This window comes from Hemiscyllium ocellatum, chromosome 9 (assembly GCF_020745735.1).
Source record: "Hemiscyllium ocellatum isolate sHemOce1 chromosome 9, sHemOce1.pat.X.cur, whole genome shotgun sequence".
NCBI classification, from domain to species: Eukaryota; Metazoa; Chordata; class Chondrichthyes; order Orectolobiformes; family Hemiscylliidae; genus Hemiscyllium; species Hemiscyllium ocellatum.
In genome coordinates, this window is record NC_083409.1 from 114,417,590 (window position 1) to 114,437,828 (window position 20,239).

General features: G+C 48.9%; 1 protein-coding gene across 1 annotated transcript in view; it reads left to right on the plus strand.

Annotated features, from left to right (window-relative positions):
• tnni3k (TNNI3 interacting kinase) overlaps positions 1 to 20,239 on the plus strand; it is a 143,467-nt gene that overhangs the window by 99,122 nt on the left and 24,106 nt on the right. The window contains exon 21 of the mRNA XM_060830672.1: positions 1,726 to 1,835. Within this exon, the coding sequence (XP_060686655.1) occupies positions 1,726 to 1,835 (110 nt within the window). The remainder of the gene's footprint in view (positions 1 to 1,725; positions 1,836 to 20,239) is intronic.

Below are 20,239 nucleotides of genomic sequence, written 5' to 3' on the forward strand. Positions count from 1 at the left end.
ATAATGTGGGGGAAAGGGAAATGAGGAAGCTGTTGAAATCCACATTTATCCTGTATGGTTACAGGGTCCCAAGGCGGAAGATGAGGCATTCCTCCTCCAGGCGTCAGGTGATAACGGTTTCGTAGTGGAGGAGGCCCAGGACCAGCATGTCCTTGATGGAGTGGGAGGGGGAGTTGTAGTGTTGAGCCATGGGGCGGTGGAGTTGGTAGGTACGGGTGTCCCAGAATGTTCTCTGAAATGATCCACAAGTCCTCTCTCTCCGATGTAGAGGGGACCACACTGGGTGCAATGGATGCAGTAGATGATGGGTCAGGCAGGATCTGAGGAGCAGGAAAAATCGACGTTTTGGGCAAAAGCCCTTCATCAGGAATGGATCCTTCATCAGGCTTTTGCCGAAATGTTGATTTTCCTGCTCCTTGGATGCTGCCTGACCTGCTGTGCTTCTTCAGCAACACTCTGATCTTTATTCTGATCTCCAGCATCTGCAGTACCTACCTCTGTGCAGTAGATGATGGCGTTGTCCATTACAATAAATCAGAAAGGATTAGAAGGATATGGACCAAATGCAGGGAAATGGGGTTAGCATGGATGGACACTTTTGTTGGCATGGACCAGTTTAGGCCAAATGGTCTACCTCTGTGCTGCAGGACCCTGTGACTCTATGACTTAATGACTCTCTGCAGGTTAGGTGGGTTAGCCATGGGACATCGGGGTTAATGGGATCGGGTAGAGAGTGGGTTTGGATGGGATGCTCTTTGAAAGGTCAGTGTGGCTGTGATGGGCCAAATGGCCTGCTTCCACATTGTGACTCGAATGACACAGGGACATTCCCACAGGACCACCGTGACGCTCCCTTACTCCCACTGTACAGGAGATTGCTGAGAGCACAGTGTCCAGTCTGATCTCCTCACCCAGGGCAGAATGTCAGAAATACTCAGCTGGACGGGGTGTCCTGTGAGGAGCGATCGAGGAGACGAGGTCTATGTTCCCTTGAGTTTAGAAAAACAAGAATTGACCACATTGAAATGTACGGAGAGCTCCCAAGTTTGAGGAGCTCGATGGAGGGAGCGAGCTGCTCTTCACTGGGAAATCGAGGACATGAGGTCACTGCATCAGGAGAAGGGAGTGGTCATTTCGGACTGAGCCCAGGAATAATTGTATCACTTGGAAAGTTGTGAATCTTCAGCGTCACTCAGAGGGAGGTTAAGAATCAACCATGTTGCTGTGGGTCTGGAGTCATATGTAGGCCAGACTGGGTAAGGATGGCAGATTTCCCTCTCTGAAGGACATTAGTGAACCAGGTGGGTTTTCATGATGGTTGACAGAGGTTACAAGGTCGCTGTTAGATTCTCTTTTCATTCCAGATGTTTTATTGAATTCAAATCCCACCATTTGCCATTAGCCTGGGAGGTGTGGGCTATCAGTCCAGTGACATTTCCCTGACACCCTGGCCACTCATTGTTGTAGGTTTGAAGTATACTCACGACAGGCAGCAAGGAGACAGAGGAGCAGATAACAGTGTGGGATTGCACTCTGTAAATTGGTTGCCTCATTACAGCAGTGACTACACTTCGAGACGTTATCCCAAGGTCGTGGTAAATACAAGGGAAATACAAAGCCGTAATAAATGTCTTTCTTTTTTCCTAACCAAATGATCATATCTGAGAGCACTAAGATAGGGTTTGATTTCCTTGACGTTGTCTTTGTTGTTGTTTGTTTGTTCAGCTGCTGCTGCTGCTGATATGGCATACCACCATGTCCGCCCTCCGATCGGGTACTCTATCCCCAAACCCATCTCGTCTCTGCTGATCAGGGCTTGGAACGCGTGTCCTGAGGTGAGCAATCCAATCATGAGGTCAGTTCCACCTCTTTTACTCATTCATGGGACGTGGCTGTCACTTCCTTGCTAACACTTATTGCCTGTTCCCAACTGCCCTTGGGAAGATGGTGATGAGTTAGTTTCTTGAACACTGCAGTCCTTAAGGTGTGGGGTCACCCATAATGCTGATGGAGAGGGAATTCCAGGATTTTGACCCAGTGACACTGCAGGAACGGTGATCCGTTTCCAAGCCTTGGAGGGGAACGTGCAGGGGGGTGGTGGGTCCCTATGAATTGCTCTTGACCCTCTAATGGTGGAGAACAGGGGCTTGGAAGGTCCTTTCGAAAGAGTTGTGGTGCTGTGGTTACATGTGTAGCCGGGTGTGACAATCACACACACAATGTGTAGCTGGGTGTGACAATCACACATACAATGGGTAGCTGGGTGTGACAATCCTGTACACAATGTGTAACCCTGGGTGTGACAATCACATACACAATGTGTAACTGGGTGTGACAATCTCGTATACAATGTGTAACTGGGTGTGACAATCACCTACACAATGTGTAACTGGGTGTGACAATCACGTACACAATGGGTAGCTGGGTGTGACAATCCTGTACACAATGTGTAACTGGGTGTGACAATCACACACACAATGTGTAGCTGGGTGTGACAATCACACACACAATGTGTAGCTGGGTGTGACAATCCTGTACACAATGTGTAACTGCGTGTGACAATCCCGTACACAATGTGTAACTGGGTGTGACAATCACATACACAATGTGTAACTGGGTGTGATTTATTTCTTTCTGAGGCTGGTGGAGTTAGCTGAAGGGGATACGTGTCCTCCTGTTCCCTGGATTCTTTCGTGTTAGAATCATGTTAGGGACAGCTCATGTTTAAATAAGAAATCCAAGCTACTGACATAGCTATACATATATGCATTTTAAACAAAAAAACTTTATTGTATGTCAAAAAGAATTAAAGTGAGAATACTCACGAAAACTGTATTTTATCAGACTTAAGCTTTTATAGAGCACAGGAACAGGCCCTTCGGCCCACAAGGTTGTGCTGAATGTGATCCAAATTAAACTAATCCCTTCCACCTGTCCTTGGTCCAGATCTCTCCATTCCTTACATATTCTCAAAGTCCCATAATTGTCCCGCTCATATGTGCCTCTCCCACCACCCCCTGGCAGCGTGTTCCACACTCCGAGCACTCACTGTGTAAATAACTCATTTGTCCCCTCACATTTTTCTCTCCTGTGGCCATGCCTTTTTAAGCTTGTTTGAATTGCATTCACCCCAGTGCTGCTTTTACCAGCTTTCCAACCAGATACTCATTTTCGACAAGAGAAAATTTTCATTCCTAAAACCAGAAGTTATATTCTAAACAAAGCAAATTATGAGCTGGATATTTGCAATATCAACAATGATTGAATTCAACAGTGAAATATCCTCAAGAGACACTGAAACCTCCCTCTGGGCAATCTGCAGTTCCTCCTGTTTTATTTAATATCCAAGATTTTAATAATACTGAGACTTTAAAAATGCTTCATTGGCTGGAAAGTGCTTTGAGATGTCTTTGGCCATGAAAAGCACTTTATAAATACAAATCTTTCTTTCACCTTTGACCTTCATTCAGCCACTTATCGAATCTTCCGGCTAATGGTGTTGTTCGAGCCACTGCTTGGTCTCTCAGGAATGACCAATCTGATCTTCCTCCTCTGCTGGGCCTCATTACCTGCTCCATCCAATGGCGCTGGGTTGTCTGTTGGTAACAGAGAGGATTCCCTGGGTCCCTGCTCCCTGATCATCGTCCCCTCACCAAGGTTCTTGTAGCTGAAAATGAGGACATTGGAGTCTTGCTCCTCACTGCCATGAGCTCCCCATGAAGTGGGTGAGGTATTGGTGCCATGTCTGTTCTGACTCTCAGCCATGACATTCCCACCATGAACATGGTCATGGATCCTGAGTCCAGTTGCCGTTGAGGAAGTTGTGAGTGATGGCGGCTGCTCTGTGGGATGTAGCTGCTGGTTTATCTCAGCTGCTGGCTTGGCTGCTCCAATCTCTGTTGACTCTCCTTTATCGTGAGGCACAGCCTCCTCTGAAAAGACACCAGCTGCTGCAGGGCCCTGTTCCTGACCCAAGCCAGAAGCTGCTGCTGATATTGATGATGTGGACTTGCTTGGAGAATTATCATCCCCAGCTTTCCCCTGACCACCCATCTTATCCTCAGCCATTTCAACGGTACTCCATGGATTTCTGCGTGGACATTGCCCTTTGGCTGTTACACCCTGGTCCCTGCTCTGTCCACTGGGAGGCAGCTGATGGTCCTTTTCCCATCCAAAGGTTTCTGTGGCTTCTTGGCATCGTGCCAATGTGTTTGCCCCCTCACCTTCCGATGGCTTCATACCCAGAGCTTGGCCCTCAGGAGGAGCACCAGGTATCTCCACATCCTTGTGGTTTCTGTCTCCGCTGGGCCCCTGGAGTGGGCATGTGAGGGCATTGGGAGATGTCAGCCTTCCCAATGTCTCTCTGTCCTCATTGTCCTCTATGGAAACCTGGAATACTGTAGAAGGAGGTCTCTCTGAGGAGGAAGTTACCAACTGTGGGGCCTTGTGCGTCTTTGCTGGGAGAGTTGTTTCCTGTTTGAGTGGTTTGTTTGGTGTCTGAACAGTCCCCACTGACCGGCCAGGTCGCTGTGCTCCACGGGTTTTAGTGGACTGGGGACGTTTGTGATTTTTGGTGTCTGTGACTGGGGGTATTGCTAACAAAACTCTTGAGGTTATTTCTAGACCAGGTATCAAACTTTCACGACTTCCTTGGTCTCTGTCCTTCTTGCCAGGTCCTGTGGAGGGATTGGCTGGGCAGAATGCTTTCTGCTGAGATGGCATTAATGGGCTTTGTTTTGGTGTCTTAGGTAATTGGGCTTGCTGTGAATCTACACTAGTGCCTGTGCTTTGACAGACTGGAGCTTTTCTGGTGGAATTGCCCTTTTTGCAGATCTCCTTCCATTCTGTTTTCTTTGTGGTCTTCTGCTTTTTCTGCCTTAATAGTCCCTTCACCCTGGCAGCTTCATCTGGATGGACCTTTGCTAGTTTCGTAGGATGCAGGATGAACTTTACCATCCATACATTCACTGATGGCCTGTGTGAAAGTGCTCTGCTGGCCTTGCTATCTACAGGGAACAGCGTCATCCCCGGCTTTGTCCTGCTCTCGCTGCTTTGTACCTGAGATGGAAAGGACCTGAGCAAAGACTTCTCCTTCAATTTGGACTTTCCACCTTTCACCAAATGTTTCAGGGTTACAGCACCCCCTGACCCACCCCCTTCTCTTTTGAACCCTGCTTCAGGACGATGTGTTAATTTCCGATCAGCAAAACCTGGTAAATCAAAAGTGACAGACTTCAGTCTCCGAGTTCTGTCACCTTTCCACACTGTCCCAAAAATCTCAACGTGGTCAATCAGGCGATTGTCTCTATAGTTCCTGCTATCTAACTTTTCGGAGCTCCCCTCCTCCTTCCCAAATCGATCCTGATTGGCAAAGGTTCTCTTATGGTTTGCAAAGACCAAGAGATCACCAGGCAGCATGACGGTGACATTCCGTTCAGGAATTCCAATCAAAGGGTCACCTCTCGCCTTTGAGCCGACCTTGCTGCTGGCTGGTGTTGGGAGCCTGTTGCTGTGGTGGAGAAGTTGATGACAGTTGTCATGGCGAGTGGACAGCTGGGCATTCTGAATTCTCTTGGTTGGGAAGGGGCTATGGTTGAGCTGGTGTGATGGCTGTGTTCCTGTGATAGCAGAGTGCTGGAATTGTACGTTGCTGAGAGTTGAACACGCATAGTGCCTGCTTTGTGACTGAAGGTGTGTGATGGCCCTGCTTTGTCGGTGATTCCTCGTTCCTGGAACTGATTTAGAATGTCCCTTTCCCAGATGGCATTCCCTTATGGCAGCTTTCCATGGGTAGTTACTGTTTTCTGAATGCACACCTTGTGTGAAACCTGTTCAAACAAGAGATGGAATCCGTTACTGAAGTTGTCTCAAATCTTACAATTCCATTTCTGGCTTCCTTTTAATCGTCTCTCATTGGGGACCCACAGCAACAGCTTGACTTTCTGTGACAAGGTTAATGTAGCTAAACATCCCAAGACATTTAGTAGGAGTGTAATCCTGAATGTGAATAAACTCTTTCAGCTGTTCCACTGAATGAAGTTTGCGATATAAAAGCAAGATGTTATTGTCATCTGACAGCATTTGTCACCAAGATGTCTACGGAGATATTCAGAACTGAAAATGTGTTGCTGGCAAAGCGCAACAGGCCAGGCAGCATCCAAGGAACAGGAAATTCGACATTTCGGGCTTAAGCCCTTCATGCCCGAAATGTCGAATTTCCTGTTCCTTGGATGCTGCCTGGCCTGCTGCGCGCACTTTTCCAGCAACACATTTTCAGCTCTGATCTCCAGCATCTGCAGACCTCACTTTCTCTACGGAGATATTCAGGCAGGTGACTGAAATCCTAAGTTTGAGAGCTGAATTTTAGTGACTATTTTAAAAAGAGGATGATCAGGCTGAGAAATTTAGTGAGGAAATGCCAGTGCTCAGGGCCCAGACAGCTGACACTGTGATCACCAAAGGTGGAACATGAAATGCCCAACAAGTTCACAGATGTTCATAGGTAAAGGGATGGCTGGAAAATGGGAAGCCTTCAAATATTAGATAACAAGAATCCAGAGAAAGTATATTTTTGTCAGGGTGAAAGGGAAGGCTGGTAGGTATAGGGAATGCTGGATGACTAAAGAAATTGAGGGTTTGGTTAAGAAAAAGAAGGAAGCATACGTCAGGTATAGACAGGATAGATCGAGTGAATCCTTAGAAGAGTATAAAGGCAGTAGTAGTCCTCTTAAGAGGGAAATCAGGAGGGCAAAATGGGGACATAAGATAGCTTTAGCAAATAGAATTAAGGGACTTCAGTTACATAGAACCTAGAACATAGATCATTACAGCGCAGTATGAACCATTTGGCCCTTGATGTTGCACCGACCTGTGGAACCGACCTGAAGCCCATCTAATCTACACTATTCCATTTTCATCCAGGTGTTTATCCAATGACCATTTAAATGCCTTTAAAGTTGGTGAGTCTATTACTGTTGCAGGCAGGGTGTTCCAGGCTACTACTACTCTGAGTAAAGAAACTACCTCTGACATCTGTCCTATATTTATCACCCCTCAATTTAAAGCTACATCCCCTCGTGCTAGCCATCACCATCTGAGGAAAAAGGCTATCGCTGTCCACCCTATCTAAGCCTCTGATTATCTTACATGTCTCAATTAAGTCACCTCTCAACCTTCTTCACTCAAACGAAAACAGCCCCAAGTCCCTCAGCCTTTCCTCATAACACCGTCCCTCCATACCAGGCAACATCCGAGTTGACTGTCTGTGTGGAGTTTGCACATTCTCCCCGTGTCTGCGTGGGTTTCCTCCGGGTGCTCCGGTTTCCTCCCACATTCCAAAAGATGTGTAGGTTAGGTGAATTGGCCATGCTAAATTGTCCCATAGTGTTAGGTGTATTAGGGGTAAATGTAGTGAAATGGGTCTGGGTGAGTTACTCTTTGGAGGGTTGGTGCGGACTTGTTGGGCTGAAGGGTCTGTTTCCACACTGTAGGGAACCTAATCTAGATCTCCTCTGAATCCTTTCCAAAGCTTCCACATCCTTCCTATAATGCAATGACCAGAACTGTACTCAATACTCCAAGTGCGGCCGCACCAGAGTTCTGTACAGCTGCAGCATGACCTCATGGCTCTGAAACTCAATCCTTCTAACCAATAAAAGCTAACACACCGTATACCTTCTTAACAACCCTATCAACCTGGCTGGCAACTTTCAGGGATCTATGAACATGGACACTGAGATCTCTCTGCTCATCTACACTACCAAGAATCTTACCATTAGTCCAGTACTCTGTATTCCTGTTACTCTTTCCAAAGTGAATCACATGTTTTGCATTAAACTCTATTTGCCACCTCTCAGCCCAGCTCTGCAGCTTATCTATGTCCCTCTGTAACCTGCAACATCTTTCCACACTGTCCACACTCCACCGACTGTAGTATAGTCTGCAAATTTACTAACCCATTCTTCTACACCTACGTCCAGGTCATTTATAAAAATGACAAACAGCAGTGACCCCAAAACAGATCCTTGTGGTACCCCGCTAGTAACTGAGCTCCAGGATGAACATTTCCCATCAGCCACCACCCTCTGTCTTCTTTCAGCTAGCTAATTTCTGATCCAAACCACGAAATCACCCTCAAACATTTGGTTGTGTAAATAGAGAGGAATTTGGAGCACTCGCCACAAAGGGGCCACGGAAATCTGGAGCAGTCCTGCTCAATAAGGTCATGACTCATCTGGTCATTCTTAATCCCACATTCCTGCCTTTTCCTCATAACCCTCAATTCTCTGAGTGATTAATAATTACTCTCTCTTAGTTGTGAATACTCTTAATGAGCCAGCCTTGACATCCCTCTGCAGTAATGGACTTCACAGATTCATCCCCCCACCCACCACTCCACCCCCCCCCCCACCCCCTCCCGCCCCCACCCCCCACCACCAATCTGAGAGAAAACATTTCCCTACCTGACTGACTGAAACAGGAGAGCCTGTAACTCTGAGATGGTGCCCGCTGTCCCACATGGAGAAACCACTTCTCAGCATTGGCCCTGTTTGGATTCGAATAGATTTTATTGCCATGTACACCTGAGTACAGCAGTTCAGGGAAAAGTGAACACAGTCACCGCTCTCTGGTGACATCTAGAATAAAGTCGTTAGAATTCAAGACAAGAGCATAAATTAAAGAAACAGAGCAAGAGGAAAACAAAATGTCTAGATCACTCTTGCTGACGCCAAGCGCTTTGAACCAGGCTCACCAACATCGTGCCACGACCTCAGATTCTGCACCTCACTGCCACCTGCTCCTCACTGCCACCCGTACCTCACTGCCCCCTGCATCTCACTGCCACCTGTATCTCACTGCCACCTGTACCTCACTGTCACCTGTATCTCACTGTCACCTGTACCTCACTGTCACCTGTATCTCACTGTCACCTGTACCTCACTGTCCCCTGTATCTCACTGCCACCTGTATCTCACTGTCACCTGTACCTCACTGCCACCTGTACCTCACTGCCACCTGTATCTCACTGTCCCCTGTATCTCACTGCCACCTGTACCTCACTGTCACCTGTATCTCACTGTCACCTGTACCTCACTGTCCCCTGTATCTCACTGCCCCCTGTATCTCACTGTCCCCTGTATCTCACTGCCACCTGTACCTCACTGTCACCAGTATCTCACTGTCACCTGTACCTCACTGTCCCCTGTATCTCACTGCCACCTGTATCTCACTGTCACCTGTACCTCACTGCCACCTGTACCTCACTGCCCCCTGTATCTCACTGTCCCCTGTATCTCACTGCCACCTGTACCTCACTGTCACCTGTATCTCACTGCCACCTGTATCTCACTGTCACCTGTATCTCACTGTCACCTGTATCTCACTGTCACCTGTATCTCACTGTCACCTGTACCTCACTGTCCCCTGTATCTCACTGCCACCTGTATCTCACTGCCACCTGTACCTCACTGTCCCCTGTATCTCACTGCCACCTGTATCTCACTGTCACCTGTACCTCACTGTCACCTGTACCTCACTGCCACCTGTACCTCACTGCCCCCTGTACCTCACTGTCCCCTGTATCTCACTGTCCCCTGTATCTCACTGCCACCTGTACCTCACTGTCACCTGTATCTCACTGTCACCTGTATCTCACTGTCCCCTGTATCTCACTGCCCCCTGTATCTCACTGTCCCCTGTATCTCACTGCCACCTGTACCTCACTGTCACCTGTATCTCACTGTCACCTGTACCTCACTGTCCCCTGTATCTCACTGTCCCCTGTATCTCACTGCCACCTGTATCTCACTGTCACCTGTACCTCACTGCCACCTGTACCTCACTGCCCCCTGTATCTCACTGTCCCCTGTATCTCACTGCCACCTGTACCTCACTGTCACCTGTATCTCACTGCCACCTGTATCTCACTGTCACCTGTATCTCACTGTCACCTGTACCTCACTGCCACCTGTATCTCACTGTCACCTGTATCTCACTGTCCCCTGTATCTCACTGTCACCTGTACCTCACTGCCACCTGTACCTCACTGTCCCCTGTATCTCACTGTCACCTGTATCTCACTGTCCCCTGTATCTCACTGTCACCTGTACCTCACTGCCACCTGTACCTCACTGCCCCCTGTATCTCACTGTCCCCTGTATCTCACTGTCACCTGTACCTCACTGCCACCTGTATCTCACTGCCACCTGTATCTCACTGTCACCTGTATCTCACTGTCACCTGTACCTCACTGTCACCTGTATCTCACTGTCACCTGTACCTCACTGCCACCTGCTCCTCACTGCCCCTGCATCTCAATGCCACCTGTAGCTCACTGCCACCTGTATCTCACTGTCACCTGTATCTCACTGCCCCCTGTACCTCACTGTCACCTGTATCTCACTGTCACCTGTACCTCACTGTCACCTGTATCTCACTGCCACCTGTAGCTCACTGCCACCTGCATCTCACTGCCCCCTGTATCTCACTGTCACCTGTACCTCACTGTCACCTGTATCTCACTGTCACCTGTACCTCACTGCCACCTGCTCCTCACTGCCCCCTGCATCTCAATGCCACCTGTAGCTCACTGCCACCTGTATCTCACTGTCACCTGTATCTCACTGCCCCCTGTACCTCACTGTCACCTGTATCTCACTGTCACCTGTACCTCACTGTCACCTGTATCTCACTGCCACCTGTAGCTCACTGCCACCTGCATCTCACTGCCCCCTGTATCTCACTGTCACCTGTATCTCACTGTCACCTGCATCTCACTGCCCCCTGTACCTCACTGCCACCTGTACCTCACTGCCACCTGTATCTCACTGCCACCTGTATCTCACTGTCACCTGTACCTCACTGTCACCTGTATCTCACTGTCACCTGTACCTCACTGTCACCTGTACCTCACTGCCCCCTGTATCTCACTGCCCCCTGTATCTCACTGTCACCTACACCTCACTGTCACCTGTATCTCACTGTCACCTGTATCTCACTATCACCTGTACCTCACTGTCACCAGTGTCAGACCCATCAGTGTTGAAGGTGTCACTACTACTGAGCTTACTCTGCCAATGCGGCCGCCATCTTGGAATCAGTTGAAGTATCAGAGTGCCCCCCCTCCCCCCAGGAATGCTGTACATTTCAGTCAGGGCTCCTCACATTCTTCAAAACTCCAAGGACACAAACCCAACCAAATCAACCTCCCTCCCTTCATAATAGTGTCCTTCGATGTGACCTCCTGTGGACTTCCTCCAATGTCAGTGAGGTACAGGTAGCAGTGAGGTACAGGTGGCAGTGAGGTACAGGTGGCAGTGAGGTACAGGTGGTATGAGGTACAGGTGGTTTAACAAAACCTCCTGGCTTCTATACTCCGCTCCCTTTGAAATAAAGGCCAATATTCCATTGGTGTCCCCGTTACCCAGTGAACCTGGATGCTCTCTCTTTGTGATTCATGGGCCAGGACTCTCAAATCGCTCTGTTCTGTCGCTTTCTGCATCTCCCTCTATTTAAATAATATTCAGCTGCTATTTTCTTCCTGAAAAGTGCGTAACTTCACATTTTCCCACACAATATTCCTCCTGTCAATTTTTCATTCGCTCACAGACACCTGTCTCTATCCCTTGCTGTGTCATCCTCACCACCTGGCAAACCTGGTCCCAGACAGAACGTTCACAGCACATTAACGTGTGTTGGACTGAACTGTGACCTCAGCACTGATCCCTATGGTTAGGGTTTGCCATTCTGAAAATGTGCACCCCTCCCGCATCTCAACTCCATCTTCCATGTTTTGGATGAGTGGTGCTGGAAGGGCACAGCAGCTCAGGCGGCATTGTTGGCAATCTTCTATCCTTATTATTACCTGACCTCCAACACCATGGGCTCTTATGAAATGTGTTGAATGCCTTGTTGAAAGCCTTTTGGAAATCCAAATATCCACTGCTTCCCCATTATCGATCAAACTGTTACTTCATCAAAAAATCCTCGTCAATTCTCAGGCACCATTATGAAGCCATGCTGAATCTGTTTGGTTTTATTACATATTTCTAAATGCTCTGTTGTTCCATCCTTTATAACAGACTCTAACATTTTCCCAACAACAGACATTAAATTAATTGGACTGTTATCTGTTTTTTATCTCTCTCCCTTTTCTTTTCATTTGTTAATTTCTTTTATATGCCCGAGTATTCTGACATGCAACTAAATATTTTTCCCATTACCAAATCATTACCAAAACTTTGTGATGCATACTGGACAGATGTCAGAGGTAGTTTCTTTACTCAGAGAGTAGTAGGGGCGTGGAATGGCCTGTCTGCAACAGAAATAGACCCACCAACCTTAAAGGGCATTGAATAGGCATACAGGCGAGAATGGAAGAGTGTAGATTAGATGGGCTTCAGATTGGTTTCACAGGTCAGCACAACATTGAGGGCTGAAAGGCCTGTACTGAGCTGTAATGTTCTATTTTCTATGTTCACTCTGTGGTATTTTTTCACTTAGGTAAAAACAATGACTGCAGATGCTGGAAACCAGATTCTAGATTAGTGGTGCTGGAAGAGCACAGCGGTTCAGGCAGCATCTGAGGAGCAGGAAAATCGACGTTTCGGGCAGAAGACCTTCATCAGGAATACAGGCTCTGCCTTTATTCCTGATGAAGGGCTTTTGCCCGAAACATCGATTTTCCTGCTCCTCGGATGCTGCCTGAACCGCTGTGCTCTTCCAGCACCACTAATCTAGAATCTTTTCACTTGTTAACCTCCACCAGTAAATCACCGATGTTTTCCAACTGAGTAATTTCTGTTCAAAGCCTGTTAAGGGAAATGCAACCTATCACAGGGGCGGGGGAAGAGAGAGAGAGCTGGATCAAAATGGAGTGGGACAGGGAGAGAAAGAAGGCCACATTGTGGAGCCCACCTCCTGCTGAAGGTACTGAGGCTATCGGTGGACACTGCAAGCTCTCTCCCCGAGGGCACCTCGGCACAAACAGTCAGCAGCTGTGACCCCCCCCTCCCCCCACTTTAAAAAAGGCATTTCATTGGCATGCTCTAAAAACCATGGTCTTTTTCAAAACCAGGTTCCAATTAATGATCTAATTAAATGGCAGTGGGGTACAGGTCCAAGGGGCTAAGTGTTCTTGTGAGCAAAGAACATGAATGAGCGAATCAGTGCTGATTTCCTGAATGTTTATAACTGGGTTATAAGGGGACGGGCTGCCCTAGAGGTGGTCAAAAGGTGCTGAGGGTGGTTAGTGAAGCTGGAAGGTGGGTAGGCCGTCCTGACCGCTGTCACCCCGGGCGGGCTGTCCTAGAGGTGGTCGAAAGGTGTGTCACGGCGGACTAGAACTGGAAGGGCCATGGGTTGGACCGAGAACCGGAAGGTGGGTAGGAGCGGGCTGCCTTAGTGTGGTCGGAAGGTGGGAGCTTGCTGGGTCTGTATTGTCTGCACTTCTGTATGTAACCGTATTGTTTAATGTACAAATGTCATTGTCACTGTCTTATGTGGAACTGGGATTTGAGGTTTGTCCTCATCTCCCTGTAAAATGTTTGAATGGTAGGGTTTGGGGCCTGGCTTTGCTGCTCCTCTCCCTTGTAAAATTGCTGTCTCTTGTGTACAGCTGTAAATGTTTTTTGTAAACTGTTTTGTAATTTGTTTAAGAAAATAAAAAAAATAACAGGGTTATGTGAAAATCCTCTTTGCATTTTACCGTGAGCCACCCTGACTGAATCTTTCCCTTCGGTGGAGAGTACTTGTTATTTCTCACGCTGGTAATTTGTATCTTTGTTCTCCCTCTGTGTCCCATCAGAGGGTTTACCTGCTGATCTCTGGATGTCACGATGAGAGGGTATTGTTGTGAACGTGTGTACCAGCCTGCAGCGCTGGCACACAAAACATTCCTCCCCTGAGGACAGCCTCCTGCCTCGGTGTAAGAAATCCGGACATTGTTGGTGAGCCCTCTCCTGGCTGCTTGCTTTCCTGGAATCGGGATTAGCCATCCCCTGTTGAAAGAGTTTGGGATGATTGATAGAGCGTGCTGTTGGTTTGGCCTCGCCCTCTCTCTCACGAATGCGAAAGCGAGGAACCCTCTGAAAAGCACCATCTCTTTCACGACCAGCTTCTATCCCAGCTGCTTGGCCGTTGGTCTGTCTTGATTTCATTCGTTTGTTGTACAGGAGGGTTGCGACTGTGACTGTGAGGCACACAGCTCCTGCAATTGATCACAGTATCAAATTAGAGGGAACTTGTAGAGAATGCAATATCCAAAGCAATAGGACAGAGTGGCAGCAGATCGGGTCTGGTCAATTTATTGAGAAGGAGCTCACTCATGATAAAGACGCACGTTATGGAGAATGGTGGGGAGGCGGAGGAAATTCCTGAAGTTTAGAGCCTCAGTGTCAGATATTACAGATATCGGTAACAGTTCCAAAAAGGTGAATGAAGCAGATCTCTGGAAGATTGAGGAGGTTCCAAAGATGGGAGCGTTAAAGACATGGAGGGATGTGAACTTGAGCGTGAGCATTTTAAACAGAAAATCTTGGGTGAACTGTGAGCCAGTGTAGCTCAGCAAGCATTGGGGGTGAAGAGGGGGCTGTGTGGGGGTGGAGTGGGGGCTGTGTGGGGGTGGAGTGGGGGCTGTGTGGGGGTGTAGAGGGGGCTGTGGGGGGGTGGAGAGGGGGCTGTGTGGGGGTGGAGAGGGGGCTGTGTGGGGGTGGAGAGGGGGCTGTGTGGGGGCGGAGTGGGGGACTGTGTGGGGGGCGGAGTGGGGGACTGTGTGGGGGGCGGAGTGGGGGCCGCGTGGGGGCGGAGTGGGGGTCGCGTGTGAGTGGAGTGGGGGCCGCGTGGGGGTGGAGTGGAGGCCGTGTGGGGGCGGAGTGGGGTCCGTGTGGGGGTGGAGTGGGGGTCGCGTGGGGGTGGAGAGGGGGCCGCATGGGGGTGGTCACTCTTATCGATATTGTCACAGACAGTTGCATCTGCAGTCGGTAGATTAGTCTGGATGAGGTCAACATAGAATATTACAGCTCAGTCCAGGCCCTTCAGCCTCCGTGTTGCACTAACCTGTGAAACAATCTGAAGCCCATCCAACCTACACTATTCCATTTTCATCCAGATGTTTATCCAATGACTATTTAAATGCCCTTAAAGTTGGCGAGTCTACTACTGTTGCAGGCAGGCTGTTCCACGCTCCTACTACTCTCTGAGTGAAGAAACTACCTCTGACATCTGTCCTATATCTGTCACCCTTCAGTTTAAAGCTATGTCCTCTCATACCCGCCATCACCATCCGAGGAAAAAGGGTCTCCCTGCCCACCCTATCTAACCCTCTGATCACCTTATATGTCTCAACTAAGTCACCTCTCAACCACCTCCTCTCTAACGAATACAGCTACAAGTCCCTCAGCCTTTACTCGTGAGACCTTCCCTCCAGACCAGGCAACATCCTGGTAAATCTCCTCTGAACCCTTTCCAAAGCTTCCACATCTTTCCTATAATGCGGTGACCAGAACTGTACACAATACTCCAAGTGCGGCCGCACCAGAGTTTTGTACAGTTGCAGCACGACCTCGTGGTTCCAAAACGCGATCCCTCTACTAATAAAAGCAAACACACTGTATGCCTTCTTAACAAACCCTATCAACCTGGGTGGCAACTTTCAGGGATCTATGTACACCGACACCGAGATCTCTCTGTTCAACCTGGATAAATGCGAAGTGATGCCTTTTGAAAGGTCAAACTCGAATGCTGAATATAGGATTAAAGACAGGATTCTTGGCAGTGTGGAGGAACAGAGGGATCTTGGTGTTCAAGCTCATAGCTCCCTCAAAGTTTGGTGTTTTGGCTTTCATTAACAGGGGGATCGAGTTTAAGAGCCGTAAGGTTATGTTACAGCTCTACAAGTCCCTAGTGAGACCACACTTGGAATATTGTGTCCAGTTCTGGTTGCCCTACTATAGGAAAGATACAGAGGCTTTGGAGAGGGTGCAAAGAAGGTTTATCAGAATGCTGCCCGGACTGGAGGGCTTGTCTTATGAAGAGAGATTGAATAAGCTCGGACCTTTATCTCTGGAGAGAAGGAGGAAGAGAGGAGAGTAAAATTGCTGCAAATGTGTTGCTGGTCAAAGCACAGCAGGTTAGGCAGCATCTCAGGAATAGAGAATTCGACGTTTCAAGCATAAGCCCTTCATCAGGAATAAGAGAGAGTAGCCAAGCAGGCTAAGATAAAGGGTAGGGAGGAGGGACTAGGGGGAGGGGCGATGGAGGTGGGATAGATGGAAGGAGGTCAAGGTGAGGGTGATAGGCCGGAGTGGGGTGGGGGCGGAGAGGTCAGGAAGAGGATTGCAGGTTAGGAGGGCGGTGCTGAGTTGAGGGAACCGACTGAGACAAGGTGGGGGGAGGGGAAATGAGGAAGCTGGAGAAATCTGAATTCATACCTTGTGGTTGGAGGGTTCCCAGGCGGAAGATGAGGCGCTCCTCCTCCAGCCGTCGTGTTGTTATGTTTTGCCGGTGGAGGAGTCCAAGGACCTGCATGTCCTCGGTGGAGTGGGAGGGAGAGTTAAAGTGTTGAGCCACGGGGTGGTTGGGTTGGTTGGTCCGGGCGGCCCTGAGGTGTTCTCTGAAGCGTTCCGCAAGTAAGCGGCCTGTCTCACCAATATAGAGGAGGCCACATCGGGTGCAGCGGATGCAATAGATGATGTGTGTGGAGGTACAGGTGAACTTGTGGCGGATATGGAAGGATCCCTTGGGGCCTTGGAGGGAAGTGAGTGTGGAGGTGTGGGCGCAAGTTTTACATTTCCTGCGGTTGCAGGGGAAGGTGCCGGGGGTGGAGGTTGGGTTGGTGGGGGGTGTGGACCTGACGAGGGAGTCACGAAGGGAGTGGTCCTTGCGGAACGCTGATAGGGGAGGGGAGGGAAATATATCCTTGGTGGTGGGGTCCGTTTGGAGGTGGCGGAAATGGCGGCGGATGATACGTTGTATGCGGAGGTTGGTGGGGTGGTAGGTGAGAACCAGTGGGGTTCTGTCTTGGTGGCGGTTGGAGGAGCAGGGCTCAAGGGCGGAGGAGCGGGAAGTGGAGGAGATGCGGTGGAGGGCATCGTCGATCACGTCTGGGGGGAATCTGCGGTCCTTGAAGAAAGAGGCCATCTGGGCTGTGCGGTGTTGGAACTGGTCCTCCTGGGAGCAGATGCGGCGGAGACGAAGGAATTGGGAATATGGGATGGCGTTTTTACAGGGGGCAGGGTGGGAGGAGGTGTAGTCCAGGTAGCTGTGGGAGTCAGTCGGTTTATAATAGATGTCTGTGTTGAGTCGGTCGCCCGAGATGGAAATGGAAAGGTCTAGGAAGGGGAGGGAGGAGTCTGAGACAGTCCAGGTGAATTTCAGGTCGGGATGGAAGGTGTTAGTAAAGTTGATGAACTGTTCAACCTCCTCGTGGGAGCACGAGGCAGCGCCGATACAGTCATCGATGTAGCGGAGGAAAAGGTGGGGGATGGTGCCAGTGTAGTTGCGGAAGATGGACTGTTCCACATATCCTACGAAGAGGCAGGCATAGCTGGGGCCCATGCGGGTGCCCATGGCAACTCCTTTAGTTTGGAGGAAGTGGGAGGATTGAAAAGAGAAGTTATTCAGGGTGAGGACCAGTTCAGTCAGTCGAAGGAGGGTGTCAGTGGAAGGGTACTGGTTGGTGCGGCGGGAAAGGAAGAAGCGGAGGGCTTTGAGTCCTTCGTGATGGGGGATGGAGGTGTACAGGGACTGGATGTCCATAGTGAAAATAAGGCGTTGGGGACCGGGGAAGCGAAAATCCTGGAGGAGGTGGAGGGCGTGGGTGGTGTCCCGAACGTAGGTGGGGAGTTCTTGGACTAAAGGGGACAGGACCGTGTCGAGGTATTGGGAGATGAGTTCGGTGGGGCAGGAGCAGGCTGAGACAATGGGTCGGCCGGGGCAGTCAGGTTTGTGGATTTTGGGCAGGAGGTAGAAACGGGCGGTGCGGGGTTGTGGGACTATGAGGTTGGAGGCGGTGGATGGGAGATCCCCTGAGGTGATGAGGTCCTGGATGGTCTGGGAGATGATGGTTTGGTGGTGGGAGGTGGGGTCGTGGTCAAGGGGGCGATAAGAGGAGGCGTCCGCGAGCTGGCGTTTGGCTTCAGCGGTATGGAAGAGAGGAGACCTGATCGAGGTGTACAAAATAATGAGAGGAATAGATAGAGTCAACAGCCAGAGACTTTTCCCCAGGGCAGGATTGACTGGTACGAGGGGTCATAGTTTTAAGATATTAGGAGGAAGGTATAGAGGAGACATCAGAGGTAGGTTCTTTATGCAGAGAGTTGTCAGTGCATGGAATGTGTTGCCAGTGATGGTGGTGGAAGCAGAGTCATTAGGGACATTTAAGCGACTGCTGGACATGCACATGGATAGCAGTGAATTGAGGGGTGTGTAGGATAAGTTACTATATTTTACATTAGGATTAAATCTCGGCACAACATCATGGGCCAAAGGGCCTGTTGTGTGCTGTACTTTTCTATGTTCTATGTTCTATCTACATTATCAAGAATCTTATGATTACCCAGTGCTCTTTATTCCTGTTACTCCTTCCAAAATGAATCACCTCACATTTTTCCGCATTAAACTCCATTTGCCACCTCCCAGCCCAGCTCTGCAGCTTATCTAAGTCCCTTTGTAACCTACAACATCCTTCTGCACTGTCCTCACTCCACCGACCTCAGTATCATCTGCAAATTTACTAATCTATCCTGTTATCTGTTTACTAATCTACCCCTCCTCCAGGTCATTTATAAAAATGATAAACAGCAGTGGCCCCAAAACAGATTCTTGCGGTACACCACTAGTAACTGAAATCCAGGATGAATATTTCCCATCAACCACCACCCTCTGTCTTCTTTCAGCTAGCTAATTTCTGATCCAAACCACTAAATCACCCTCAATCCCTTGTCTCCGTGTTTTGTGGAATAGCCTAATGTGGGGAATCTTATCAAACCCCTTACTGAAATCCATATACACCACATTAACGGCTTTACCCTCATCCACCTGTTTGGTCACCTTCCCAAAGAACAATATAAGGTTTCTGAGGCTCAACCTACCCTTCACAAAATCCCTAATCAACCTAATCCTTTTTAGATGATTATAATCATCTCCAACACTTTACCCACAACCGAAGTAAGTCTCACTGGTCTATAGTTACCAAGGTTATCTCTACTCCCCTTCTTGAACAAAGGGACAACATTTACTATCCTCCAGTCTTCTGGCACTATTCCTGTAGACAAAGATGACACAAAGATCAAAGTCAAAGGCTCTGCAGTCTCCTCCCTGGCTTCCCAGAGAATCCCAGGATAAATCCCATCCGGCCCAGGGGACCTATCTATTTTCACACTTTCGAGAATTGCTAACACCTCCTCCTCGTGAACTCACTCCCTTCTAGTCTAGTCGCCTGTATCTCAGTATTCTACCCAACGATATTGAATGCTGCTAAAAATATTCATTTTTGCGCTTCCCCTATCTCCTCAGACTCCATGCACAACTTTCCACTACTATCCTTGACAGGCCCTAATCTTACTCTAGTCATTTTTTTATTCCTGACGTAGCTATAGAAACCCTCAGGGTTTTCCTTGATCCTACCTGCCAAAGACTTCTCATGTCCCCTCCTGGCTCTTCTTAGCTCTCTCTTCTTGTCTTTCCTGGTTAACCTTAACTCTCAAGTGCCCTAACTGAGCCTTCACGTCTCATCCTAACATAAGCCTCCTTCTTCCTCTTGACATGAGATTCAACTTCTTTAGTAAACCACGACATCCCTCGCTCGACCACTCCCTCCCTGCCTGATGGGTACATACTTATCCAGGACACACAGTAGCTGTCCCTTGGATAAGCTCCACATTTGAATTGTGTCCATCCCCTGCAGTTTCCTTCCCCATCCTATGCATCTTAAATCTTTCCTAATCTCATCATAAATAGAGTCACAGAGGTGTACAGCACGGAAACAAACTCTTCAGTCCAACCTGTCCATGCCGACCAGATATCCCAACCCAATCTAGTCCCACCTGCCAGCACCCGGCCCATATCCCTCTAAACCCTTCCTATTCATATACCCATCCAACTGTGTTTTAAATGTTGCAATTGTACCAGCCTAAACCACTTCCTCTGGCAGCTCATTCCATTTCCCCCAGCTATAATTCTTGCCCTGCGGTATATACCTATCCCTTTCCCATCACTAAAGTAAACGTAACCGAATTGTGGT